At 44.1% G+C, this 28000-nt stretch overlaps 1 protein-coding gene across 1 annotated transcript; it reads right to left on the bottom strand.

The window, feature by feature from the left end:
* Positions 1 to 2: 2 nt before the first annotated feature.
* Positions 3 to 27958, bottom strand: LOC138930306 (epidermal growth factor-like protein 6). Its single transcript, XM_070290287.1, has 9 exons — positions 27826 to 27958; positions 21312 to 21404; positions 17414 to 17533; positions 14547 to 14666; positions 12841 to 12975; positions 10437 to 10559; positions 3834 to 4145; positions 1795 to 1875; positions 3 to 115 (listed from the first exon to the last, which is right to left on the bottom strand). The coding sequence occupies exons 1-9, from the start codon at positions 27956 to 27958 to the stop codon at positions 3 to 5; spliced, it is 1230 nt and encodes a 409-aa protein (XP_070146388.1).
* Positions 27959 to 28000: the final 42 nt, after the last annotated feature.

Here is a 28000-nt window from a genome sequence, read left to right as displayed (position 1 = left end):
GACTACATACCATTATCTCTGTCTGCAGGATTCCAGTCGAAATCATCTTCTATATCCTGTTTCCAGTCACAGACGCCATGGTCAAAGGTGTAGTCAACTGAGATATTTAAATGTGCTGAGAAAAAGGGTGCATTTCAGCATCATTAAGCAGATTAGGAAATGTTTTAACATTGGGATCTTTGGAAGGCGTAGCCATGTTTGCAGTTGCTGTCAAGAGTTTAGGGAATTTGGGACTCAAAGATGGAAACTATTATCTGTAGGATGGGTAAACAACAAAGTCCTACTGCATAGCACAGGGGACTATATTCAATATCCTATGACAAGCCATAATGGGAAAGAATGCAAAAATAAATATATACATATGAATGTATAACTGGATCACTCTGCTGTGCAGCGGAAACTAACACAATACTGTCAATGAAATGTATTTCAATTAAAAAAAAGTTTAGCTAAGTATGGCTGTCTTGGTATCCATTTTGTTTGGCCCTGCAGTCTGTGAGGGCCTTAAACTGGCATTAGCCCTTACACAAGTGCAAGTCCTAGATAGGAGCCTATGGAGTCACTTGTAAAAGTGAGTTGCTCATATGACCTTCCCAATGTCCCCTGTGATTGACACCCTCCCCTGCTTCCCAGGGCCTTGTGTCTGCCTTAGATAAGGGCCCCCTGAAGCTTACTAATACCCCAGTTGTTTTCGTTGGAATCCGTCAATGCAACCTTAGCCCAGCAAGCCCAAAGCACTACACACACATGGACCCTCATAGAGGCGTGTGCCCCACGTTCTGCCTGGACTTCCCTCTAGGGCCCCTGGAGGCCACGCCATGTCGTTCCCCAAGACCTGGAGTAATAAACTTGCTATTTCAATTTCTTTCGTGGTCTTTTGTTGAACCATCTGGCACCCAGGGGCTTGATCTAACAAATGTTCATTTAAGAAATCCTAACAACTGCATGGAGTACAGGGTCAGCTAGCACAACCTTTGACCCAGTGCTCCCAGTTACTTTTATGTAGATTGGGGTCAGCAAACTAACATCCTGGCCCACTGCTTGTTCTTGCAAATAAAGTTTTATTGAAACACACCACGCCTATTCATTTACAGATTGTGGCTGCTTTTGAGCTGCAGTGATAGAGCTGACAGATGCAACAGAGAGCGTATGGTTCCCAAAGCCTGAAATAGTCACCCTCTGGCCCTTTACAGAAAACAGTCTTGACCTCTGATGTAGGTGTCAGAAGTTACCACTGGGAAAAAGAGGAAAGACTGAGATATTTCTGATTTGTAACGAATGCCAGGCTCTGGCTTGGAATGGGGGGCTTTTGCAGTTTATACTAAGGAATAAAGGAAGGGCAAAGAAAGGGGAAAAGCTGAAGAGATAAGGGGCAGCAACTGGTTGTTGACGCATTAATGATTTGCAAAGCATTTTCACATACATTACATCATTTGATGTGGCTGCCACAAAAATTCTCCCATCATGCCCATTTTCAAGAAAGTAAAACTGAGAGTCATAAGTGACTTGACCAAGTCCTTCAAACACTGAGGGCTGGAACTAGACCTGACTCCTAAACTAGGTTGGAATCCAGGCTGTCCATCTACATATATCTAAGCCAGTACAAACACACGGCCTCTTCTCTCACTTTCCTTTCTTCTTAACGCATATTTCCCCTATTCCAGAAAAGATATTTTATTTCTGTCTAACTTCTAAAATTAAAAGATGCCAGGTAATGCTTGCTTCCATTCTTCAATATTCTTTATGAGTGCTAGTACTCCTAAAATATACTCACTCCTAATATATGTTACTCACCTTTGTGTTTCCGATGGGATGATGCAGTTTTTCTTTGCATCAGAACCAGATCAACTTCACTCGCTTCATTCACCTTAGAGGCTAACAATGAACACTCGATCAGTAAAAAAAAATCCCTAAAGCCCCACATACTAAGAAGGTATGAATCAATGAATGAAGAGGGTTTATCATATATGGCTTATCATACATAGCCGGCTATTTGTAACCATGGGCTCCACAGCCACAGATTCAACCAATGACAGGTTGAAAATGTATTTTTAAAAAAATTCAGAAAGTTCCAAAGAGCAAAACTTGAATTTGCCTTGCATACCAGGAAACCATTTACATAGTATTTACATTGTACTAGGTCTTTTAAGTAATCTAGAGACTACTTAAAGTATAGGGGAGGATGTGTTTAGGTTATATATGAATACTGCACCATTTTATATAGAACTTGAGCATCCATAGATTTTTGTGTCTGCAGGGGTTCCTGGGACCAATCCCCCAGGGATACCAAGGGACAGCTGTGTTCTACTTACAGAGTAGGTTACAGCAGTGTTTCCCTAACATTTCCAAAGCATTCATATCAGTGCCAGTTTCCACATCTAGAACATCTTTTTTGAAAGGTGTCCCCAGTGGACCCCATTAGGCATCACCTAGCTAACCTAAACACAGCATGTTAAAAAGCAGAGACATGACTTTGGAGACAAAGATCCATAGAGTCAAAACTATGGTTTTTCCAGTAATTATATATAGATGTAAGAGTTGGACCATAAAGAAGGCTGAGCACTGAAGAACTAATGCTTTCAAGCTGTGGTGTTGGAGAAGATTCTTGAGAGTCCCTTGGTCTTTAAGGCGATCAAACCAGTCAATCCTAAAGGAAATCAATCCTGAATAGTCATTGGAAGGATTGATGCTGAAGCTGAAGCTCCAATACTTTGGCCACCTGATGGGAAGAACTGACTCCTTAGAAAAGACCTTGATGCTGGGGAAGATTGAAGGCAGGAGGAGAAGGGGACAACAGAGGATGAAACGGCTGGATGGTGTCACTGAATCAATGGACATGAGTTTGAGTAGGCTCCAGGAGATGGTGAAGGACAGGGAAGCCTGGCATGCTGCAGGCCATGGGGTCGCAAAGAGTTGGACACTGCTGAGCGACTGAACAACAGCAATGGGGCAAGCACAGACAAGGCAAAATAGAGAGGGAGCAACGGATGCCTGGTGAGAATGGAAGGGAAAGTCTCAGGCTGGGTCAACATGGAAATCCCCCTGCAGGGGCCGAGGCTGATGATGGCTCTGGACAGTCACCAGTGACGATGGTGATTCTCCAGCTCATGTAGTAATCTGAAGCTTAAGCTCTAAATAGAATGTTCCTCTATTTTACCTTTTAAAATTATAACCACACAACTCTGACATTCTCCTTTCACTGAGTGTGCCTGTAAAAAGTGCCTTGAAGAAGGAAAAAGGTAGAGCTCAGCAAATCTACCTGGGTGGGGGGCATCTCTCTGGGGTTTAGGGGTGCACTGCACCCAGAGCTGGGCAGCCAGATGGCTGAGCTGGCAGGACAAGCAGGTCTCCTTGGTCAGGAGCAGAAGGAGGGGCTGCATCAAATAGGACACATCCCAGGTAAGTGGAAAGGACTGACCTTCTGTGCATCCCACAGCAGCAAATGTGATTTTGTTCTGCAGAAGATGTTAGTTTCCAGACCGTATAGACAACCCTGCTTCTTAAAATTTAAAGCTGACCCCATCTTACTTAGGCTTCCCTGGCGGCTCAGGCAGTAAAGAATCTGCCTGCAATGTGGGAGACCAGGGTGCGATCCCGGGGTTGGGAAGATTCCCTGGAGTAGGGATTGGCTACTCATTCCACGGGCAGAGGAGCCCCGTGGACTTCAGTCCTTGGAGTGGTAAAGAGCTGGACACGACTGAGCGACCAACTGTCACACTTCACTTCACCATCTTAGTTACGGCATCTTCCTCTTTCCTGTCATCTGCCAGGGAAAACTACAATTCACTTTTCGTGAGATGCATAAATTAACAAAAATCATACTTGATACTCACAAAATACATCTCCACGAAGGCTTTGTTCCTGCTCCACATGGTTCTCATCTCTGTTCTCATCCTCCAGCCTTTCTTTCTTTCTGTTTCCATTCCTCTTCTTTTCTCTGTGAGGGTTCCCATCTCTGGAAACACTCTCTTCAGAGATGAAGGGCTCCAAGTCAACCTTTGGGGTGGGCGTCCCTCTGGGTTCTGCAATGTCTTTCATTTTTACCTTCTTTCTCATGCTATTCTTGTGAGCAAGCAACTTCTTAATTCTGTCCTTGATGGTACCAGGTGCTCTGAGGAATTCTTTCACAGAATTTTCGGGGATAACTAAAACCAACAGTAAAAGAGAAGTTCCACATTGACCAATAGTCAGATCTCTCACAAAAATGGAGCATTTAAAAAATGTCAAAGTGCAGTCAATGAATGCTTCCAGAATCAACACATATGAGGCTCAATCATCTGATATTTTAGAAAGAACTGCATTTGCATCTGGTTTAAGTGGTTCCAATGGTTACAGCAGGATCTTAACTACCTTAATTGTTCAAAGACAAACCTTCGTTTTGCTTCATAAACCATGATGATGAAATACCTGCTCCTACCAAGCTGGGTTACAGATCACAACGTGATGAATTGTCCAGAATCCTCTAATATTGCTGCTTTCACATTGGTATCTGTCAAAGCTGCTGCTGCCCAGGGAGCCCTGTATTTGTTTAAATGTGATGTTAAAAAATTATAGCTAGCATTATGTTGAACGATATGTACATTGTCAATAATGAGCCATTTGTGACCTACAAAAATGGTGATTTTTGATTCAGTGAATACATATATTTGAATTTCTTCACCTCAACCAACTAGTTTCAAAAGCTAAATGATTTTACTTATTGGTTATTTATAGAGAGGCATCTATATTTAGTTTTACATTCATTTCATATTTCTCACCACTAAATTAAATTCTTTTTTAAAATGCATCTTTGTGGTAACGATAACCCTGTATGTGAGACAGCAAAAGAGACACAGATGTATAGAACAGTCTTTTGGACTCTGTGGGAGAGGGAGAGGGTGGGATGATTTGGGAGAATGGCATTGAAACATGTATAATATCATATATGAAATGAATTGCCAGTCCAGGTTCGATGCATGATACTGGATGTTTGGGGCTGGTGCACTGGGACGACCCAGAGGGATGGTATGGGGAGGGAGGAGGGAGGGGGGTTCGTGGCAGATTCATGTTGATGTATGGCAAAACCAATACAATATTGTAAAGTAATTAACCTCCAATTAAAATAAATAAATTTATATTTTAAAAAATAGAACCTAAAAAAATAAATAAAATGCATCTTTGTAATAGACTGACAGACATAGAAAGCAAATTTATGATTACTAAAGGGGAAAGGGAGGGAGAGAGAAAATAGGAGTTTGGGATTAACAGACACACACTACTACTTATTGATAAAATAATCAATAAGGACCCTACTATATAGCACAATCCCTGGTTGGGGAACTACAATTCCCACATGCTATGGAGCAGCTAAGCCCACATGCCACAACTAGAGACCCTGTGCACTGCAATGAAAGATTCTGTATGCTGCAACTAAGATCTGACACAGCCAAATAAATCAATAAGTGCCCTGCTGACTTTAAAACACAGCTAGGATCAAAGGAGGGCATTTATGAGGGTGAAATGGGTGAATACATGTCAATTACTAAGATCAGTGCTCAACATATTTTGAGCCTGTGTTTACTATTATTTTTAGAATTCATCACCAGAATGTCGAAAATCTCCTACTAAGTTAAATTCTTTTCCAGATCATACCTCTTCTGCTTATGTTATTATTGAAGGAAAAAGTATTGGAATGCCCTGTTGTACTCACACCTATATTCTTGAATATGCTCTGTAAAATGTGAATGTCAAATGATTACAGCATATTTTCAATGACTAAAGAAGCTGCTTTCCGATGGGAACCGTCATCGAATTTTGGTAAAGAAGCCATTGTCACTATTACTCCTCCTATGAGTGCATGGTTGTAGAGGATTTAATCCATTCTGGGCTGGAGTTAAGCCCTACACGTGGGTGTTTATTTATTGTGAACGGATTATTTCATGTAATAGCCAAAACAGTATTAAGGGTCAGACACTATTATGGGCTTCCCAGGAGACATAAGAGACACAGGTTCAATCCCTGGGCTGGGAAGATCCCCTGGAGAAGAGCATGACAACCCGCTCCAGTTGCCTGGAGAATCCCATGGACAGAAGAGCCTGGCAGGCTATAGTCCATAGTGTCGCAAAGAGTCGGATATGACCAAAGCGACTTAGCATGCATGCACGCACTGTTTTGAAGAGAGAAGCTGAGATCCTAAAAGGTTAGTTTGCTCTCAGAGCAGAGGCAGTATGCTAGGGAGCCAGGAATCAAGCCAAGTTAATTTGACTCCAGAAGCCATGCTCTTGGTAACTAAATGACACAGTGTCCTTTCTTAAATTGACTGATACTAACAAAGTTGGGTAGTACTAGAGTTTTGATTTCCTTAGAATGATGTATAGCTGCTGTCAAACTAAGACCAAATTATCTAATGGTGCCTTATTAATAGCCACATATTCCCTGGTGGCTCAGATGGTAAAGAATCTGCCTGCAATGCAGGAGACCCGGGTTTGATCCCTGGGTTGGGAAGATCCCCTAGAGAAGAGAATGGCTACTCACTCCAGTATTCTTGTCTGGAGAATTCCATGGACAGAGGAGCCTGGTGGGCTACAGTCTATGGGGTTGCAAAGAGTCAGATATGACTGAGAGACTAACACATACACACACGTATAAGAACAGTAAAAAAATACACACATCCACATTCAGGTTGCATTGTTCTTTGGAGACAGATGGTGCATAAGGATAATTGACTAACTCCTCTTCTGTACTGCCATCTAGGGTCTGGACTTTTTCAAAAGCAACACACTCATAATAAAAGCTGCTTTCTTATTGTATACAAGCAGTTCACACAGATACAAATGGATTTTACAACAGAGCATTTTATAATGCTGAACACTAATTAGATGTGATTCTCTCATTTTTCTATGACTTTTCTTTGCATGTAAGGGCGGATTTTGGCCATCCTTTAAGCAGTGTGTGTTAAGACGTTAAGATCAATTTTCAAAAAAGACATGGCTGTTTATTTTACAGACAATCAATCAAAGCAGAATGGAAAAGGACTGGGCAAATAACATATTGAGTGGTCTGAAGATAGTTTTCTCTTGTAAATAAACATTTTGGCAAAAGACTAGAGAAATGATTCTGCCGCAGAATGGATAGTAATAAAATGAATGATTTTTCAGATATCAATCAGAATATTGTGATAAGTTTGAGGTTTTCAAGAATCAACAAAAATCTGTTTTAAACTGCTCCCCTAAATAAGCTTAGAGTTGGATGACCAAAGGAAAAAAAAGTTTTCTTCGCATAAGAAATGTTTAGATTGACCAAAATAACAAACATCTCCTGCAACTCTATGTCAAACAAACAAGCCAATCAGGAAAATGGACATTTCTTCAAAGAAGACATACAGATGGCCAAAAACCACATGAGAAGATGCTCAACATCACTAATTATCAGAGAAATGCAATCAAAACTACAACGAGGTATCACCTCACACCAGCCAGAATGGCCATCATCAAAAAGTCCACAAATAGTAAGTGCTGGAGAGGGTTTGGAGGGAAGGGAAGCCTCCTATACTGTTGGTGGGAATGTCAATTGATACAGCCACTGTGGAGAACAGTATGGAGAGCACTTTAAGAACTACAAACAGAACTACCATATGATCCAGCAATCCCACTCCTGGGCATATATCCAGAGAAACTGTAATTCAAAAATATACATGCACTGCTAAGCTCCTAGCACTATTTACAACAGCCAAGACATGAAAACAACCTAAATGCCCATCAACAGAGGGGTGCGTAAAGAAGAGGTGGTACATATATACAATGGAAAACTACTCAGCCACAAAAAAGACACAACAAGGCCATTTGCAGCAACATGGAGGGACCAAGAGATGATCATACGAAGTGAAGTCAGTCAGGTAGGGGAAGACAATTTCACATGATAGTACTTACACATGGAATCTAATTTTAAAAAGTGATACAAATGACCTTATTTACAAAACCGAAACAGACTCACATATTTCGGAAACGAATCTATGGTTATCAAAGGGGAAAGGTGGAGGGGTGGATAAATTAGGAGGCTGGGGTTAACATATACTCACTACTGTACATATATATATACACACACACACATATATATCAGAGTCACTTTGCTGTACACCTGCAACTAACACAACATTGTACACAAACTATACTTCAATAACCTCACTGGAGCCAGGGGTCTCCGAGGAATGGTGGCCTGGCCCCTTCTGAGCACTCGCTAAAGGGCCACCACGGGGCCCATTTCAGATAGAAACACTGAGTTTAGAGAGGTGAAGCACCTGGCGAAAGACCACAGGCAGTACGGGGTGCAGCTTGGATTCAAATTCAGGCCTTCCTAGCCCTAAGCTGGGCTGTCAACCAGACGACCTGAGACGGGCGAGGCCAGAATTGACATGGGCAAAGTTGGTGGCGTGAAGGAGCCCTTGACCACTGATCCTGTGTGGGAGGTTTACTGATTCCGTCCCTTCTCTGCAGGTCTTTCAAAATTATGGCGTCTTTCCCTCCATCCCACCTACCCATGCACATCCCTGCACAGGAAGCCAGTCTCTCAGCCTTTCTTTGAACACAGTTTCAGAAGGACACCACGGGCCTGTCTACACAGAGGGATGGAAACCACAGCAGCAAGCTGTTGAACACCGAGGAGTCGCTGAATCCCATCTCCAACCCAAGGAGGTCCCTCCTGGAGGCCATGGTCCCCACTCCACAGATTCTCTTCACTCTGAGATCACTGATGGGGAAATTTGTCAGAGAGAACGCAGTTCCCCCCGTGGCCTACTTCGGCTATGGGAAAGCACTTTTTCTTTTGTTGTTGTTCAGTCGCTCAGTCATGGCCAACTCTTTGTGACCCGATGGACTGCAGCACACCAGGCCTCGCTGTCCACCACCAACTCCTGGAGTTTGCTCAAACTCGTGTCCATTGAGCCGGGGATGCCGTCTCTCCACCTCGTTCTCTGTCGTCCCCTTCTCCTCCTGCCTTTAATCTTTCCCAGCATCAGGGTCTTTTCCAGTGAGCTGGCTTTTTTTCTTTACGTTCCTCAAAATATTGACAGGCACTATGTCTGCTTTTCCACACCTTTTTTTTCCCTTTTTTCCAGGTTAAACGCCGCCCAGTTCTTTTGGAAGTTCTTCGCAGAATGTGATTTCCAGACTCATCTCCTTTGCTTATACTCCTGTGTACATCATCTCATCCAGTGCTGCTGGGGTATGATGAATCTTTTATGAGTGTGGTGCTCAGAGTCCATCATGGTGTGTGGACTGTTCATTTTTGCCATCACTGAGTTCGGCTCTGTTGTCATCAGGAGTATCAGCCAGGTCGGGGTACAGGATGGGATACGGTCAAGGGACGACTTACAGCCATATTTATTGGAATATGTGGCTATGCTCCTAAGGCATCTATGAGAGAGTGGAGTCAGGGTGGCCGACAAGTCTTGGCACACAATGAGCCAGTGCTAAAAGGGGCGTGATCAAAGGATAAGCCAGGTGACTAAACAGAGTGGAACACGGTTGGTCAGGCACGTGACCAACTTGTAATCTTTGCTGGCTGGTCTCGGAAGGTATTCCGGGTGCTCACCGTGATTTCTAGTTTTCCTCTCTTTCAGGATGCATGACAGGATTAGATATATTTTCTCCCCTGCTTCCAAGCTTAATCATGATCGTCCACACTTCTTCAACTGCTGTGATGAACCCTCAGCCTCGGATTGACACCATGGTACCATAAGACAGTGGGACCTCTGCCAGCCTAAGTGACAGTGTGGACAAGAAACGCCCTGACGACTCTCTCTGGGTGTAGCACAAGTGGCAAAAGAAACTGTGATTATTGTTGCAGCTTTTGACAGCAGTGATGTTTTCTTGTTATACATTGAGTGTATCAGAGTTTACCAGCTGAGCATTAAAGAATTCATCAGCAGAAACCATGGGACTTGACTCTACATCAAAAGGAAAAGTGAACAGAGGCTTGAGGAGGATGACAAAGGGAGGTTCGCTTCACTGTACTTTTTTTCCAGTTATACGTTCTGAAAAAAGTCCTGACTCACATGGTTAAAAACCTTCTCCGGTTCTAAACCACTGACTCTTCAGGACTGTTTGGTATTGCCCCATAACCGAGCCTCTCCTGACTGATACATTTGCTCAGTGTCATCGTCCTCAAATTTTATTTTCAGTATTTGAAAACATGTCGTGAGCAGAAGACCCTTCAGAATCCCTGTGGTGCTTTCAGTGCAGTGCCTACAACTTCTGTGAGAGCTGGAGGTGTGGTCTGAGTAGCTGAGAAGGCCAGTCGGAGGCGGAGTTAAGTTTCCAAACACCCTATGCAGGCTTCCTGCTCCCCTTCAGCTCCCAACACACCAGAGGGGAAGGAGCAGGGAGAAGGAAGGGAGGAAGGAGACAAGGAGCAAATGCTTCCTGGGGAAGAGCGAAGATGCGGTGACCGCGGGTACTCACGGGCGCACTGCAGTCCGCTGCCTTTATACCCCTGCTTGCACTTGCACTTGAAGGATCCCTGGGTATTGAGGCAATTGGCATGGAGGCTGCACGCGTGGGTATTCGCAGCACATTCATTTATATCTGAAAATGTGAACAGTTGCATGAATCATCTTGTGGTAACAGCACTTGCTGAAAGGCTATCCCCTGAACCTGAGTCACTCCAGGGCCAACCACTCCACCCAGCCAGGCAACCCTGTGTGGCCGGGGAACTGAGAAGCGCTGAGCATGCCTGGCACCTTGGCCCAAAGCCCTGGCTTTGCTTGCTGCCCGGTATAGAGGGAGGGTGTCTGCAGCTCACCTCCCCCACAGCAACCTCCTCTCCTGCTTATCAACGCTCCTGACATCTCTAAGTTGTTTGGGTTTGATTGCTTAACATTGTCATCGGCCAAACTTACCACTAAATAACAATATCAGAAAGTCAATTCTATACATGGAAGGGCTTGGGACTCCTAGCCCACAAAGAACAAGACGGGCTAGGAAGCACTGACATCATCTGAAAAATGTGAACCTTTTGTTCACAGGCTGCCAGGAGCAGGGGTTAGGCCGGTCTGAGCTCGTCTGTTGGGTTTAGACTCAGAAAGTTTACTGAATTCCACCCATGTGACAGCTTCCTTGGCCTTCTGTTCCCTCCTGCTTTTTTTCTATACTTCTCGAGGGCTTCCCATGGGCGCTTGTGTAAAGAACCCACCGGCCAACGCAGGAGACATGGGTTGGATTCTCGGGTCGGGAAGATCCCTGGAGAAGGAAATGGCAACCCACTCCAGTATTCTTGCCTGGAGAATATGCACACAAAGCAGGCTATTGTTTGCTTGTTTAATTAATTAATTTCTCTATGGCTGTGCCACATGGCATGTGGGATCCTAGCTACCTGATCCCTGATCAGGGATCGAATCGGTGCCACCCTGCAGGTGAAGTGCAGAGTCTTACCCACTGGACCGCCAGGGAGGTCCCCTAGGCTATTGTTTTTAACTCAGCCACAAGGGGGCTCAGGTGCTGATCTTAATCACTTCTTAAATCAGAAAGATTTGCTTCCTTTGACAGCTCCGCGTGTGGACTCCCACCCTGTCCTGTGGCATCTCCCTCTATGTCTCAGGAAACAGGCTCCAACTCTGTGACCCAGCCTGGAGATGGACCCCAGAGATGGTGGGTTCTGGAGCATCTTGGAGGATCCCAGCTCCAAGAAGTGAAGATGTTACAAGCCGGATTAGGATGGCCTTCCGGCTTGAGGGAAGAGCTATGGAGGCTTCATACGATGTGTTCAAAACGCAGGAATGGATATTGCCCCAACACGATTACACAGGACACGTCCTGGTCAGCTCTGAGCTTAGGGTGGAAAGAAACCCCACTTTCCCCGCTGCTGTCAGCTTTCCGTGTTACGCACACACGTGTGTCATGTGCACGTTATGTAAACAGGAATCTCCGGGGGGCCAAGATGCCTGCAGGACCAGCCCCATCCATGCTCTATCAAGGGCAATGGGAAGCCGTGCAAGGGCTCCCCAAATACCCCACTTCACTTGCTCATTGAGACTTGGAATTCCTTCCCTAGGGGACAGGATTTCTGATTTCAGCCATATCAGGCCGAGAGCTGAGTGATACCCCAGTCTTATCATAGAGTGATCTTGAGGACCCCAGAAAGCAAACATTTTAGGGGACGCAGAGCTGGAACCATGGAAGGGTTGAAGGAGGAGCGAGGAAAGAGAACATTGCACCTCCTTCATTCATTTTTCAAAAGCCACTCCTGAGGGAGACTCAGGCAAGGGCCACTGAGGTCAAGATTAAGCAGGACTTGTTATGCCTCCTTTTATCAAATATAAATATGCTTCACTGTCCTCATTTTTAGGGCTTCCCAGGTGGTGCTAGTGGTAAAGAAGCCACCTGCCAATGCAGGAGACGTAAGAGATGCGGGTTCGATCCCTGGGTTGGGAAGAACTTCTGGAGGGGGAAATGGCAACCCACGCCAGTATTTTTGCCTGGAGAATCCCGTGGACAGAGGAGCCTGGAGGCCTACGGTCCATAGGGTCACAAAGAGTCTGACACAACTGAAGTAACAGCACTTTTAGCTATACCTGGAGATAGAACCAAAAATATAAACAGAACGAAACCGATCAATTTCTTTCAAAAAACCCACAAAAATCATCTCAAGCTATTTATCTCCATAATAGAGCTACAGAGACTGCAATTCTTTACTTCAAACTTTGATGAACCTGGTTTCATGTAATTCATGTCATCAGAGTTCCAAATGACAAAAATTTAAAAAATATAACTTTCTCTGTGTTGTTAAGATGGTCAGTACAGTAGATGGTTCCACTAATAGACTGAACTGATGTAGAAATATCTGTAAGAAAGCCTCTAGGTTTCTTACCTACACAATCGTACCGGGAACTGATATATTTCAGTTCGAAACCAACATGACATTTGCAATAGTAGCTTCCAAATGTGTTCACACATCTTCGATTGTAGGGACAGAAGGCTTTATCAGAGACACATTCATCGATGTCTAGGATGGAGAACCAGGACACGTCAGACACACCAAGAAAGCACCATCCCTCCAACACACTCTTGTGCCCGCACCCAGAGCACACAGCGCGCACACACACGCATGGTTTCTTCACTGGAAAACTCTGATTATTCTGCTACCAAGTTCCTATCCTCCGGGAAGAGTTCTGGATCCCCGAGGCACTTCCACTGGATTTCTATCCCTTTGTACAGCTTATTTTAGAGGTATTATCTTGCTGTAATGGCATTACTTCTAGTCACATTTTCTCTCTCATTAGGCCCTGCCTTTTCTGGGGCAGGGAACATATGGCTGGCACTTGGTACATAGACACTCCGTTTTGCTGAAGGAATTAATATTCTTCCAGCCCACGAACATTCAAAGCTTGCATTTTTCAAAAGAATTATTTCATTAGCAACCACCTCCAAATCCTGTCATATTGCTCCAAAGCATAGAAACACGGTTTTTAAAGAATGTAGTGATACATAAATGGTGGGTCAAGTGGCATGAAGCCATGATGCAACTTAGGAGACAAGAGGCTTCCTTCCTTTGCTACTGTGGAAAGTCACATCACAGAGGGGCTGACAGCTATGCTGACCAAACCATTAAGACTCAGACTTTGCCTTAACTTTCAGATGTCTAATCAAATAAATTTGGAACCATCGTTTTGGAACAGTGGTTAAACAAGAAATGTGGTGCTGGCTTGTATGTTCTTTTTGCATTCTAGATATAACTAACGAGTAAGTGTTGGCTTGACCAAAATTATTTTTCAGGGATCACTTTCATATACATCAAGTTGCTCCTCCAATACCAATGGCCCTCGACAGATCAAAGAGGTGGGTGAACACTCGGATTTGTTTGGTCAAGAATTGGCCTTGACATAAATCTGATTTTACTGAAGAGCACTAAACCCTGTGAATTGAATTAAATATTTGCCTCCTCTCAAAGAGCAGAACCAAAATCTTAATTTATACAGACTTCTTATTAAAGTGGTTAACTGATTTAGGATCTATTTGGGTGAGCTTTCTAAATGTGGTTTATCAAGTTATGTATCAATACATTTAGGGTAAATAAACACCAACCAGCTCAGCTGAAAAATATTTCTATTGTAGTCCAGAAGTTAGAATATTAAATCATAGTGCTATTTTCTTGCTTCCATCAAAAAAGATTAAGAACTCTTTCACCATTCTGTTTGGTTTGACATCCCATATTAACGCTATGTGTTAACTTTGTCATAATATTATCTATCTTTGGTACAATATAGTTAAATACACTAAGAGTATATACCACTTGGTAGATGAAGTAAAAAGTGCAGGGTAAATATACAAAAATAAAATTACTTCTATCTTTTTCCATTATGGCATCAGGCAACCCAACAAATTATAGAGAAGTGTTTTCTCTAGCATGGCAAAGTGTGTCTGGAACATACGTGCTATAAATGTCATGGAAATGGACATAAATCTGTCATTTCAGGAACTTTCGATGTCTAGTCCACAAGTAGGTTGTGATGGATGAAAAAGGAGGAGTGGAGTAAAGGGTGAAGTCAGGGGAGGAGGTAACTCCAGATACTCTACCTAGACAGGCTCTTCCATTGTGGGCCAAGCGGAGGCCCGGAGATGGACACAGACAGCGCGGCCCCTCTTCCGTGTCTTTACAGCCGTACTGGCAGTTGGTCATGGCACACGTCCAAGAGTCTGCGAAAAGAGGCACGGGTTAGCCTTTTCCCCAGGAGATGATAAAAAAGGAACGATCCCTGACCCCTGAGATATGAAATGTAACACATGGAATGGTATCAGAAGATAAGCTTCATCATCTGAGTCCCAGATAGAGATCCAAATGGAATCTGTGCAGGGGTGGTGTCTTGGTGGCCCCATGGTTGATTCTGTTGACCAGTGAATTGCACCTGACTGTCTTTAGGCAGAGCATGCACCCCTAAGTCACCAAAGACGGCATCTCTCTCTCTTCCTATATAAGCTCCTTTACATCACCTGACTGGTCTCTGCTATTGGCTGAAATGCAACCTCTGATGGAGATGATTCATTTGAATAAATAGGGTAAAAAAATGCCAATTCTACCCATCTCTCCATTCATATCTAGCCTCCGTGAGAGTCACTCAAATCACAAAACCTTGTCTTGTAGGTGTGTGTATTAAAACACGCAGCAGATAAGGCTGATCAGCTACCCAAAAGCCATTCCCATTACTGAAGCTGAAAAGACAGTTCCACATCTTTTCCCTAGATTCCCATGCAGCAACAAGGGAGTCGCCATATGATTCGGTTATAGCCAAAGAGATATTAAAATAAGTCTGCTGGAGTTTCTGGAAAAGATGCTGCTGCGTGACAGAACGGATGGACATAAAAGAGGTGTTTGTTTCCTGGCATCATTCCTTTTCCCTTTGTCTTGCCAACCTCTGATGTGTGTGTGATATCTGGAGCTAGGGCAGCCACATTGTGGCCACAAGGCCACAAGCATGCGGATGAAATCAATACCCTGAAGATGGCAGAGGCTGAGTCCTTGCTGACCTGTTCTGGAGCAGCTTGCCTCCAGCTTTTAAAAGTAAAGATAATTTAGTTCGATTTTTCTGTCACTCATTGCTAAATAGACCTTGTCTCACAAAAACACATATCCCTAGTAGGGTTCCAATATATATGGATCAAAAGTGCCTCTAACAGGGGAGCACAGTGAATATCCTCTCTTTATACACCCGCATCTATAACATGCCAGTCAACCAGCTGGGCGAAAGAGACTGCAAAGGGCTGGGTAAATAAAATCAGCATCCATGAGAGACATTCAGGGCCACCTGGCCACTATAAGCTATAAACAGGGAGGCAGAGGCAACCTTCACATGTAGAGTAACAGACAAAGAGGGCACCAGGACAGACACACAGGCCATGGTAATGTAGCAAACACTGACCAATGGTTATATTTCTAGTTTATTCCTTTTCTCTTTAGTTGTCTTCTTTCAAAATTAATCTTCAAAATTTACCTCATTTTATTCTTCCATTTGGAGAAAGATAGCTTTTTTGGCACTAATTAGGCTTTCGTGGAATGTTTCAGAAACATCCATTAGCATATATCTTTTTAAAAATGTTAAGTGATGACTAGAAAACCCTGGACAGTTGTTCCCAAGGGGCTAGGGGGGTGAAAGGGGTAGTTCTGGCAAAGTTCTATTTGGTAGTGGTTACAAGGATGCTGGCTTTATAAGAATTCACTAAGCTACTTATTTGTTTCCTGGGGGTTTCTGTTTAATTTATAATAAATATTTTATTTAATACTCAAAAAAAATTTTTTTAAGACTCTCTGAATGCCTGCTTTATCTCTTAAGCATGCTTGCTAATGGAGACCCTAGCTGTGTTGGGGCATTTTGCCAAGTGAGGCGAGCAGCTCAAGGGTGAGGCAGGAGTTGGGGAAGTGAGCTATGCACAAGCCTGTATTTTGGATTTTAAAACTGAGGGAGAGCCCAGGATAGGCTGGGGAGTCAGAGGACTCTGCAACCATGGGAAGCTGGCAGAAGGCACAAGCTGTGGGCTTGGTTGGGGCGGCAGGGCAGATGGATTTGCCTTTCAGCTGCAACATAAAACCTGAAAAGACTTCCTTCTCAATAAATGAATGGCTATAGACATTTAGGCTCCCGCAAGACATGGGTTCTCTTTATCAGAGAAGGGCTTTTCATTCCAGGAATGTGAACTGGAATGGACTTCCAACAAGAGTCACTAATCTCTGAGCATGGGGCAAGGGGCATGAGAAAGATAGCTGGTGAGAAGAACTGATGTCCTGAGATGGAACTGAGATTTATCACCTTCCTGAAACAATATGCTTACATTTTCAGTATGCTTATTTTTTTCATGAAGAATTCTAATTCATCCTTGTATATATAGAGAGACTCAATTTATCTTTCTCCTCAGTTAGTCTTTTTATTTAAAAAACAGCGAAGCCAGAACAGGCAAATCCAGAGAGACAGAATGCAGGGCTTGGGTGGAGGAGAAGAGGAGTGGAGAGTGACTGCTAATGGGGGCAGGTTTCCTTTTGGGGTGATGGAGATATTCTGAAGAGTGGTGATGGTTTGCACAACATTGTGAAATTACAAAATGCCTGAAGTACACTTAAAATTGTCAAAATGGTGAATTGCACAATATACGTATTTTACTACAATTAAAAATAAGTCCTAGAGAGAGGGAACACACACACACACACACATATATATATAGCTGATTCGTGTTGATGTTTGGCAGAAATCAATACAATTCTGTAAAGCAATTATCCTTCAATAAAATAAATAAATTGAAAAAATATGTGTGCAAAGATGTTTTAGTCTAGGGTGATGTGAGAGGTTTTTTTTTGGGGGGGGTTCCCCTCCAATAACTTAACTTTGCTCCAAACACCAAATGGCAAAAGTCAAGACTCTGGATTGACTGAGAGCAGGCCAGCTGCTGAAACTTACTGGAACATGTGGCGTTTGGCAGGAACATGTGGCTGCTGAGACAAAAGCACTTGTAGCTACCGTGTGTATTCACGCATCTGTGTTGGCACGGCCGGGGTTTGAATCCACACTCATTCACATCTTCAGGGGGCAGTCAGAAAATGGAGAAAGATGAACTGAAGGAGGAAACACCCAGATGTGGAACGGGGTTGGCCTCCCTGGACCCCAGCTGTGGAGGTAGGTACCAAGGGTGGTGACTCGCCTCTTCTCCGACCATCATTAAAGCGCTGGTGAGGATGTGGAGCAAACTGAATCATCGTGCACTGCTGAAGGGAATGCAAATATAGGCACAACCACTCTGGAAAACTGTGTGGCAGCTAGATACAGGCACTCGTGAGCCAGCCATTCCACTCCTGGGCAAATGTCCAACAGAGACATGGGTACATGCCCACCGGACTTCTCTGGTGGCTCAGTCAGTAAAGAATCCGTCTGCAATGCGGGAGACCTGGGTTCGATCCCTGGGTCAGGAAGATCTCCTGGAGAAGGAATGGCAGCCCATTCCAGTATGCTTGCCTGGAGAATCCCATGGACAGAGGAGCCTGGCGGGCTATCACAAAGAGTTGGACACGACGGAGCCACTAAACCACCAAAAAATCACATGCTAAAATGATCACAGTAGCACTATTCTGAATTGCCTCAAACCAGAAAGAATCCAAATCTCTCCTCCCAAAAGGATGGCTAAATGACTTGTAGACTCATGCAATAGAATACTATACAGCGGTGAGGCTGAACAAACCACAAGTCCAAACAACTGTGGATGAAACTCACAAACATGATACTGACTGGGAGAAGCTGGACACAAGTGCGCACACTGAAAACCAGGCATGAGGGAAAGAAACAAAAGAAATCCAGGCACAATGACTCTGTGGTGTGAGAGACAAGGTACAGTGCCTCGTTGGGGGCTAGGGGCAAGTGATGGAGGGGAGCATGAGGGGTCTTCAGGGAGGCTGAGTTTCCATTTCTTGATCTGAATGCCAGCTACATGGGTGTTCGTGAACATGCATGGACTTGTACATTGTTGACAGGTGTACAGTTTTGTGTTTCCTACTTGAATAAAAAGTTAAAATATAATCTAGATACCGCTGCCTTTAATGCTGTTCCAGGTAGTCTGTGACAGGTGCCAACAGCACAGGCTCCTTTCAGTTATTATTTTGAGCAGCCTCATGATGGCCAAATGGCCTTGTCTCACACCTTTCCTGAGGGAGTCCTGCTAGGCAGCTATTACCTGTGGTCAGGTCACAAAACAATATTTAATCCCATGTAAAGGTGCTCAGAGGATGCTGTCACACAAGAAGGTTACAAAACTATGTATATAGACAAGACATTTTTAAAATAAGCATAGGGAAAATTGCCTAGGGAAATTCCCTGGCATTCCAGTGGTTAAAACTCAGCATTTTCACAGCTGGGGTCCGTATTCTATCCCTGGTTGGGCAACTAACATCCTGCGAGCAATGTGGCACAGGCAGGAAAAGAAAAAAAACCCTGGGAGACCAGGCTCTACACTTTCATAATGCTTACCTCCTGGGGAGATTGAGAGGGACTTTCTTCTCTGAGCTTTTCAGGGTTTAAAACATGAAACATTAAGAATGAAGTAGCTTTTATTAAAATAAAAAAAGATACGTAAGGGAAAAAACTTGGAAAGCCATCATGGGTGTCGTCTTTGGGCACGTGGTGATGTGGGTGCCACATGCCATAACTCTCCCAAGGCAGATATAGAAAGCAGAAAAGAACCAAATTCCATGTGAGACCAAAATTCAGCACAGTAACAAGCAAAGGCCATTCTGGAAAATAAGTAAGTGTCTGCTTTCACCTCTGAAAAGAACCTTACACGGAGATTCTCCAGCACATAATCTGGACACTTGAACCCCCTTCTCCACTGCCAGTCCCCTGTACACTACCATCTCCTGTATGGATCCTAACTGCTTCAAATGCATGAATTAAATAATGCTGGTTGGACATAATGGGAAAGCCAGGGATAGTCCATCACTTGGCCCTAAGTCAGAGGCGTCTCTTGAAAGAAGCATTTTGGGGAAAGACATCAGTTGAGTTGAGGCCTGTGGCCATCAGTGGATATACATGGACTTTGATCAGGCGGCCCTGGGGCAGGGAGGCTGTGGGGAAAAGCCAGACAGCCCCACATCCGAGCCAACTGGACACTCCCTCAAAGTGAAATATTTTGCAAGGACTTGAAAAGCAGCATGAAAAAACACCTTCTCCATTCCAACTCTCTTGAGAAGGTATCTTGGTACAGAATCCAAGACATATGGAAAACCAGGTCTTCTGGTGGGAAAAGCTCTGGTAAGGGACATGGTTGAATTATTACTTCTGAGAGCATGGCTCCTGCCGCACTTCCCTCAAGCCTTCTGGACAAGTTCTAAGGAGCCCCTTGGTGGTGCTGGCCCCCGTCCTGGGGTTGGGACAGGAGAGCTAGAGGCTCCCCCCTGAGCCTGCAGGTCTGCCAGCACAGAGAAAGGCTATGTGGGCATCTGGCCTTGGCAGTGAGCCAGGGGCAGGGGGACAGAGTGAGGCAGAGCCCTGGCTTTCTCTGGAATTCCATTCTCCCTTCCAGAACCCTGACAGGGCTCTTTCCTAAGGGCAGCTGACCTGGATTTGCTGCTCTTTGCCTAACTGTGTTATAGAACTGGGGACCCTTTCTTAATTAGCATAGGTTTCTTGGTGCCTGGGCTCCTCCACACTGTGGACATCTGGGGCCAGATCACCCTTAGTGGGGGGCTGCCCTGTGCACTATAGATGTTCAGCTGGGCTCTACCCACCAGATGCCAGTAGTAACCCCTCCGAAAGTCTCCAGGCACTGCCAGATGACCTCGGGGGTAAGACTTCCAGATTTATCAATTAAAAATACAGGATGCCCGGGTGAATGTGAATTTCAGAAAAATGACTAATATTTGTTCAGTGTGCATATGTCCCATACAATATTTGCAACATGCATACACTATAAAATTATTTGTTGTTTATGTGAAATTGCCTTTGACAATAAGATTTAAATCTTATCCCTAACTAGGGATATGTATTGTATCTGGCAAGTCTTCCTAGGGGACAAAACTGGCCACCTTAAGAACCACTGTTCTTAATATTATAACTGCTTTAATGTCTTCAGATAAACAGCCTATGACTAAATTGCCTTTTAAAATATATCCATTACAATAAAAATATGCATGCAATTCAACCCAACAATTCCATTTTTAGATATTTACCCTAAAAATACTCAGAGGTGGAAGGATATGCATAGGATAATGACTGATATAGCACTATTTGTAGTGGCAAGACGTTGGGGATAACTTTTATAATAGTGGTTAAAGTATTTTTATGTAAATGACACAAGCATTTGCTCTAGGGACTAGGATACAGCCTTAAGAAGTATGAGACAGCTCTCTATGTGCTGACATGCAAAAATTCCCATGAGAAATATCCATTATTGTAACTATAACAGAAAAGAAACTGCAGAGATGGCGATCAAACTCTTAGCTACAGGTGGAGGATGGACTGTGGGTGTTCACTCTCACTTTTTAATTTATATCCTTTTGTTTTGTTGGATTTTCTTAAATAAAATATATGCACTGCTTCCTTAGGTTAAAAAAAACCACTAAATATTATTTGTTCAGAGGGAAAATATTGATTTTTATCTGGCATCCTAACAAAAGCATCAGAATGACTGACGTTTTTCTAGAAGATATTGATGGAAAAATCTCATTGTGAAACCACTGTCGTTTGAAGATCAGAGTTAAAAACTACAGAATCCTGACTGCTATACTGTGTCCCAAACACCACTGCGCTGCCTGAGTTGATTCTGAAAGCTCTGGGGGAGGTCTGTATTACCACCGTGGTCTCTAGCACTGACCTTGGCTGCAGGTTTTCCCGGTGTATCCTGGAAAGCATCTACATTTGTTTGGTCCAACACACTCACCAAACTTGCATCCAGGTTCACACATAGCTGTGGAAGAAAAAGTATTTTGACAATTAAAGAATAGGAGCCAATAGGTATATGAGAAGATGTTTAACATGGCTAATTATGAGAAAAAGGCAAATCAAAACTACAGTGAGGTATCATCTCACACCAGGCAGAATGGCCATCATCAAAATGTCTACAAATAATAAATGCTGGAAAGAGTATATAGGAAATGGAACACTCCTACGCTGTGGGTTGGAATGTAAATTGGTGCAGACACTAGAGAGAACAGTATGGAAGTTCCTCAAAAAAGCTAAAATAGAGTTGCAATCCCACTATGGGGCATTTATCTGAACAAAAGTTTAATTTGGAAAGATACATACATGCACTATCAACAATAGCCAAGACATGGAAATAACCAAAATATCCACTGAAAGGCAAAAGGATGAAAAAGACATGATACATATACACAATGGACTATTACTCTGCCATGAAAAAGAATAAAATAAAACCATTTGTAGCCACATGGATGGACCTAGAGAGATTATCATACAGGAAGAGAAAGACAAACACCTTATGATACCACTTACATGTGGAATCTGAAATATGAGACATATGAACTTATCTGCAAAACAGAAATGGACTCACACACATAGACAACAGACTTGTGGCTGCCGACGGGAAGGGAGGATGAGGGAGGGCAGGACTGGGAGTTTGGGAGTAGCAGATGCAAGCTAGTGTGTATAGGATGAGTAAACAACAGGTCCTACTGTAGAGCACAGGGATCTACATTCAGTATCCTCTGATAAACCATAATAGAAAACCATAAGAGAACAGAATATGAAAAAGGAATACAAATATGTATAGCTGAATCACTTTGTTGTAGAGCACAAATCAACACAACAGTGTAAGTCAACTGTATTTCAGTAAAGAAATTGAAAAGAACAGGGGTAGTCAGCCCAGTGAAATGCACACATGTTAAACTTAGCCGCCTTCTGTGTGGCAGAGAAATCCATGGTGACATACAATACAGAGGGTGATCTGCTTCCTCTCCAGTTTATTTTCACCTTTAAAATACTGCTTTGCTTCTGAACTACATCCCCGCCCCCCATCTCCGCACCCCCTTCCACCCCACAAGTACAAGTTGACCATAACTTTGCCTAGCCCTGCCACACCTCCAGCGGCATTCAAAGGAAACAAAAAGCCTCCTACATCTCAATTAGCCAGTTTTGTATGTAAACACAAAAGATTTAACAAAAGGAATATGATTTGTGAGCTGGAAGAAACTCCATAGTTATACTGGGCCAAGGTCCTTCTCCCCCTTTCTACTGTTTTTTTGTTTTTCTCTTCTGTATTAGTTCCCCCTTTCTCTTTTGTATGATCAAAATTTCAAAATTCTGTGTGTTATCAGCCAAAATGAACAAAGCACAGGTTGGAGGCAGGGAGACGCTGCCTCCGGTCCCAAGGATGGGAACCACACGCATGATGGTGATGGCGATAGTGGTGGTGATGGAGGCATGCCAAAGGCAGCATTTGGTTTTCTGTTTTATCCACTTCTGTATCCAGACAACTGACACAAACTAGGAACTCAATAAATATTTGTTGGATGGCTGAAGTGGCAGGAGAAACAAAGATAGGATGGGTAACAGATTGGATTGGGGGCAAGAAAGCATAGTCAAAGATGGTGGAAAGTTTGAGTCTGGCTCATGAGGAGGAGACAGGGAAAAAACGCTGTGGATAGGAAGAGAGGAAAATGCGAGAGCCCAAAGACATGAAGGGGAATGAGAGAAAAAGCAATGAATGAGAGAGAAACTAGGCCGGTAGGGAATCATGGACTCTCACACTTTCTGGATCTACTAAGAGTTCCAGAAACAGCCAGCATATGAAAGATGACTCAGCAATTGCCAGAAATGCTTGCTTACTTCTCTGCACATTGATTCTCTGGCTCATAGTAGGCCCACCCCTAGGCAAGCCTGTTCCTAAAGACTCCGGCATGTTCCCATTTGACCCAACCTTACCTTAGCTAATGTCACCTTTCATCTCCCAGCTCCCTGGACTCAAAATCTCAGCTGTCTCTATTTATTCTTGTTCCCCAAACAATCACCCAGAGTATCCTACCCCTCTATCCCTGTTTCTACCACCAAGTTCCTCAACTAAGTATTGGGTTGGCCAAAAAAGTGTGTTTTGGTTTCTCTACAGTCGCTTACAGAAAACCCCAAACGAACTTTTTGGCCAAGCCAATATTTATCCAGCTGCTGGGAACCACTTTGCCCATAGATGTCTGGGAGACTTGTCACATGCCTCTCTCTCTTCACTTTCCTCATCTCAGTCTGTGACCAGGGCTTGGCTGATGCACGGGTCTAACAGGCTAGCCCCTGGTTTCTGGGCAGGACAAATGCTGCGGTGCAATGAACACTCCAGAGCTCCCTGTGGGATCAGGATGACGCCAAACTTCTCTTGAAGCCACATCTTTGCCTCGCTTCTTCCCCAGCTCCCTCACTCCCTTACAGCTTTCCCCCAAGTGCCTCTCAACGGGATATTTGTTGAGAGAATCATCTTCACAGGTACTGCTCCTAGAACATCAAGGTCCAATGAGACATGAAAGGGATATTCCAGAAGTAGAGCTCTGATCATGCCACTCATTGCTGCAGTTCAGTTCAGTTCAGTTCATTGGCTCAGTCGTGGCTGACTCTGCGACCCCATGGACTGCAGCACGCCAGGCTTCCCTGTCCATAACCAGCTCCCGGAGCATACTCAAACTCATGTCCATCGAGTCGGTGATGCCATCCAACCATCTCATCCTCTGTCGTCCCCTTCTCCTCCTGCCTTCAATCTTTCCCAGCATCAGGATCTTTTCCAAAGAGTCAGTTCTTTGCATCAGGTGGCCAAAGTATTGGAGTTTCAGCTTCAGTGTCAGTCCTTCCAACGAATATTCAGGACCGATTTCATTGCCTAGAAGTCATCAAATAATCTCTGTTGGGTCCTGAATCCAGGACAGGGGGCATAACCATGATCTGGCCTCGGCCCTTTTTTAGTCTTACTCTGTTCCCCGAACCCAGGCAACGATGAGGTCAAACCAGACTGCCTGCTCTTCTCTGACCTACTCTGCACTTTTCACCCCTTCTCTATTGTTACCCCACCCTGCGGCACCCCTCCCCGCCACTCCAATGGTTAATATCCTAACAATCCTTCAAGGACTACCTTGTAGGGCCCCTCCTTCCAGAAGCTTGTACAGATTTCTCCAGCCAGACGTGAACTTCTGCTCATCTCTGAGAACTCCACAGAACTCTGGCAGGCTTCTCCCACGAAACTGATATCTTCACCGTATTCAATAACTAGCCAGATATTTCGCTTCTATGTTTCACTTCTATCTACTATCTGAGGCTAAGTGCTTTCAGAACACGGATATAAACACTCACCTTTGTTTCTCTTTTTGTATGTAATAGTGTGAACATGTTAGACACTGAAATAGTTTTGAATGACAAAGCAGTCCGTGTAGAACTTTGAACAGGGAAACATTTCAAGGCTTGCAGTAGATCATAAGTGAAAGAAGGTAGGGGAAAACACGCTTCCCACCGAAGTTCTACTTTTGGAGGCAAACAAGATAGAATTGGATTTCCAGGGATATTTTGTTATGGTTATGTTCTTGGAGATGCAGCTTTAACTCTAAATGTTAGAAAAATAAATCTTTTTTTTTAAGCCCCCAAGACCTCTGATTGCTCCCTGGAAAGTTATTTTCAATGTAGTCCAGACAGGAAAGCCCAGGATAAATGCCAAAGAGAAGAGAGGAGACGTGGTGAATATTAATACCCTTGCTGTTTGGAGGTCAGCACTCCAGAAAGACGTTTTTGATTTACGGTAACTTTGGATCTGTGATGGGAACAGCCAATCTATGGCATGGGGAAATTCTGTTTATGTCTAAAATGGTGTGAGATTTAAGTGTGCTTTAGATAAAGGAAGCTCTCTTGTCTAATTTCCCTGCAAACTCCTCCATCTTTCTGGAGTGTTTATCCACTCTTTCCCCACTCTTTCTGGCTCGTTATCCCATATCTCACTAAGTGACCCATACCTGAAGGCTAACGATATTGAGTGAAGCAGACCCTGCCCTGGGAACAGATTTAAGCAGGGCAGAGGCTGAGATCTAGAAAGCTCTGGCATAGAGGCAGGGCCTCTGAAGGACTGAGGGCTGATCAGTCAGTGGAGGTGAAGGCCGGGGCAGACTGCACCCTCACAGGCTGGAGCCTGGCTCTGCCTGTTCAGGCAAGTTGGCATGCGTTCCTGTCACATCGCCATGCACCCCACGGCTTAGAAATCAGAGGCCTGGTGATCAGGGACTAACCAGCCTGTTACCTGGTGCTTCGAGGAGCGTATGACTTTACCATCAAGAAGGACCATGCCGATTGGATGTAATATGATACGGATCCTAGATACAAAAATCATTGCCATTTACTGTGTCAACATTTGACGGGGGCAGAGGGTGGGCTGACCGTCTCTTCCGCTTGCCAAACACACAGTGGGAGTGGTGTGTTGGAAATGCCCTTTAGCATCTGGCTTTCAATTCTTTTCAGGCCTCTGGTATGAATACTGGCCACAAAAGTGGTGAGAATGTGATTGGCTGTGTGCACCATGGTCTGACTGCTGTGGTCTAGTTATAGAATAGCCCTTCTGGAAAAGCAAAGCTCACCCTCATTTATTCACCAGAGACATGCACGTTTTATGGCCGGAGGTCCTGAGGTTCCTGTGGCTGTAAGAGAGATTCCAAAGCAGGTATCCCGTGTGGTTTTTGACCCTTTCCACCTGACTGACTTCAAAGACAAATGTATCATGTTGTATTTAGAAGGAGAAAAAAGCAACATTGAACCCCCTCATTACCTGCTGCTTTGAGGGACAGAAGTCTGCAAGGGAGGAAATGGAGCCTGAGCAAGCTTATCTACCTTGCCCAAGGTCACCCACTTCAGTCTGGTTCTCAAGACAATGCCCTTGATCATGACCCACCCGACCAGTGTGAGCACCACCCTTTTCAACCGACAAAGTCCCAGGGGAATGTTCTAACTTTCTTTTGCTAGGCAGTCAGTGATGACCTTCAAACACTTCTGCTATCTTCACACTCTTGTCATCTCCTCATTAGGAAACTGCGGCAGTGCAGGGTTTTACAAAATATCAAACACGTGGGGGGATTCCCTGGTGGCTCAGATGGTAAAGCGTCTGCCTGCAATGTGGGAGACCCAGGTTCGATCCCTGGGTCGGGAAGATCCCCTGGAGAAGGAAATGGCAACCCAATCCAGTACTCTTGCCTAGAAAATTCCATGGATGGAGGAGCCATGGGGTCGCAAAGAGTCGGACACGACCAAGTGACTTGACTAAACATGTGGAGTGAGATCAACGTCCTCCAATGTTTCATGGATTTCGGACATGGTCAAGTTCTGCCCGCAGCCACAGTCTGCCCAGATTATTTTTGAACCAGCTAAATCAAAGAGGAGGAGGTTGGGGCAGGGAAAGAGCAGAAAAAGAGTGTAGAATTATTATTCTTAAAAATCGCTAACACTCTTGGGCTTTATAGTTTATAATCCAATATGATCCACACCAGTGCCTAAAGTATATGGGACGTGCAAATGTCTGTTCATCCCACTTAACAGATTAAGGATTCAGGTTCTATGCCACCTTCTAGATACACGGGGCCCTGTGACCAGATTCCTGCCCTGAAAGAATGTACCCCTGGTTAGTCAGCTTCGAAGAATACAGATTTGATTCTTTTGCACTGAGAGTGTCGGTTATTATAGAAATTTACATGAAAAACAATGCCACACAGAACTCTTTGCTCATCCCTAGCCTCCCCAACTTTTTTGAAATTGTCGGAGGCCTCTCGCGGAGTCCAGAACACTGGTGTGACAAATGATGTCAAAAACAAATTATGGAAACTTACTTTGAAATATACACAACAGAACCATGCATATCTTACATATATATGCACGCATCCCTTGAAACCATCTAGAAATAGGCACGATGGACTTGAAAAATGTGAGTAACCAAACTACAAAGTAAATGGCTAACCTTCTTGCTTGTGACCAAAGCCTACTGGTTGGGTGATTCATAATTAAAAAGTGGAATTCATTAGATTTCGGTTGGAAAAATTATCATTAGAATGAGGTATTTCTTGACCTGTTTTCGCCTAACTCAGTTTCTCTAGATTAAAACAAAAACAGCCATACTGACTAAGAGAACAGCAGAAAGAATTGATGAAACAGGGCTCCTAAAACAAACATCACATCAAGGGTGATGGGTCAGCCACATTTTGAATGGGAAGAGATCTCACAAGAACTTCGACCTTGGCTGTCAGTTAGGACTGTGTCCCTGCTCTGGGAAAGCCACTGGCAACCTGGTGACAGCTCATGGTGTCACAGAGAAAAACTGCAGGACCCAGGCCAACCACCTGAGCACCGGGTGGTCTGAGTTTTTACAAAAGTACCTTCACAGACTCCCCTACTGCTCCTTCTCCAGCCATAGCAGCAGGCCAGTATGGTTCCATAGCGACAGACACCAGGCTTGAGCGACAATGCTGACAACGCGTGATCCCTTGGACTGTGGATAAAGAGCCACATGTTAGAACTGAGAAAACGGGAAGCACCAGAGACTCTGCCCTG

The sequence above is a fragment of the Ovis canadensis genome, chromosome X (genome assembly GCF_042477335.2).
Source record: "Ovis canadensis isolate MfBH-ARS-UI-01 breed Bighorn chromosome X, ARS-UI_OviCan_v2, whole genome shotgun sequence".
NCBI lineage: Eukaryota > Metazoa > Chordata > Mammalia > Artiodactyla > Bovidae > Ovis > Ovis canadensis.
This window is presented reverse-complemented; position numbering and strand designations above follow the sequence as displayed.

What these genes read in the sequence shown, in the direction of transcription:
- LOC138930306 (XM_070290287.1), bottom strand. Translation starts at nt 27,958, where the DNA reads ATGTGGCTCTTTATCCACAGTCCAAGGGATCACGCGTTGTCAGCATTG. An exon ending in CAATGGAAGAGCCTGTCTAG is followed by an intron (nt 12,976 to 14,546) that starts GTAGAGTATCTG and finishes TCTCCATCCTAG; the next exon opens with ACATCGATGAATGTGTCTCT. An exon ending in CCTTCGTGGAGATGTATTTT is followed by an intron (nt 1,876 to 3,833) that starts GTGAGTATCAAG and finishes GTTCATTGTTAG; the next exon opens with CCTCTAAGGTGAATGAAGCG.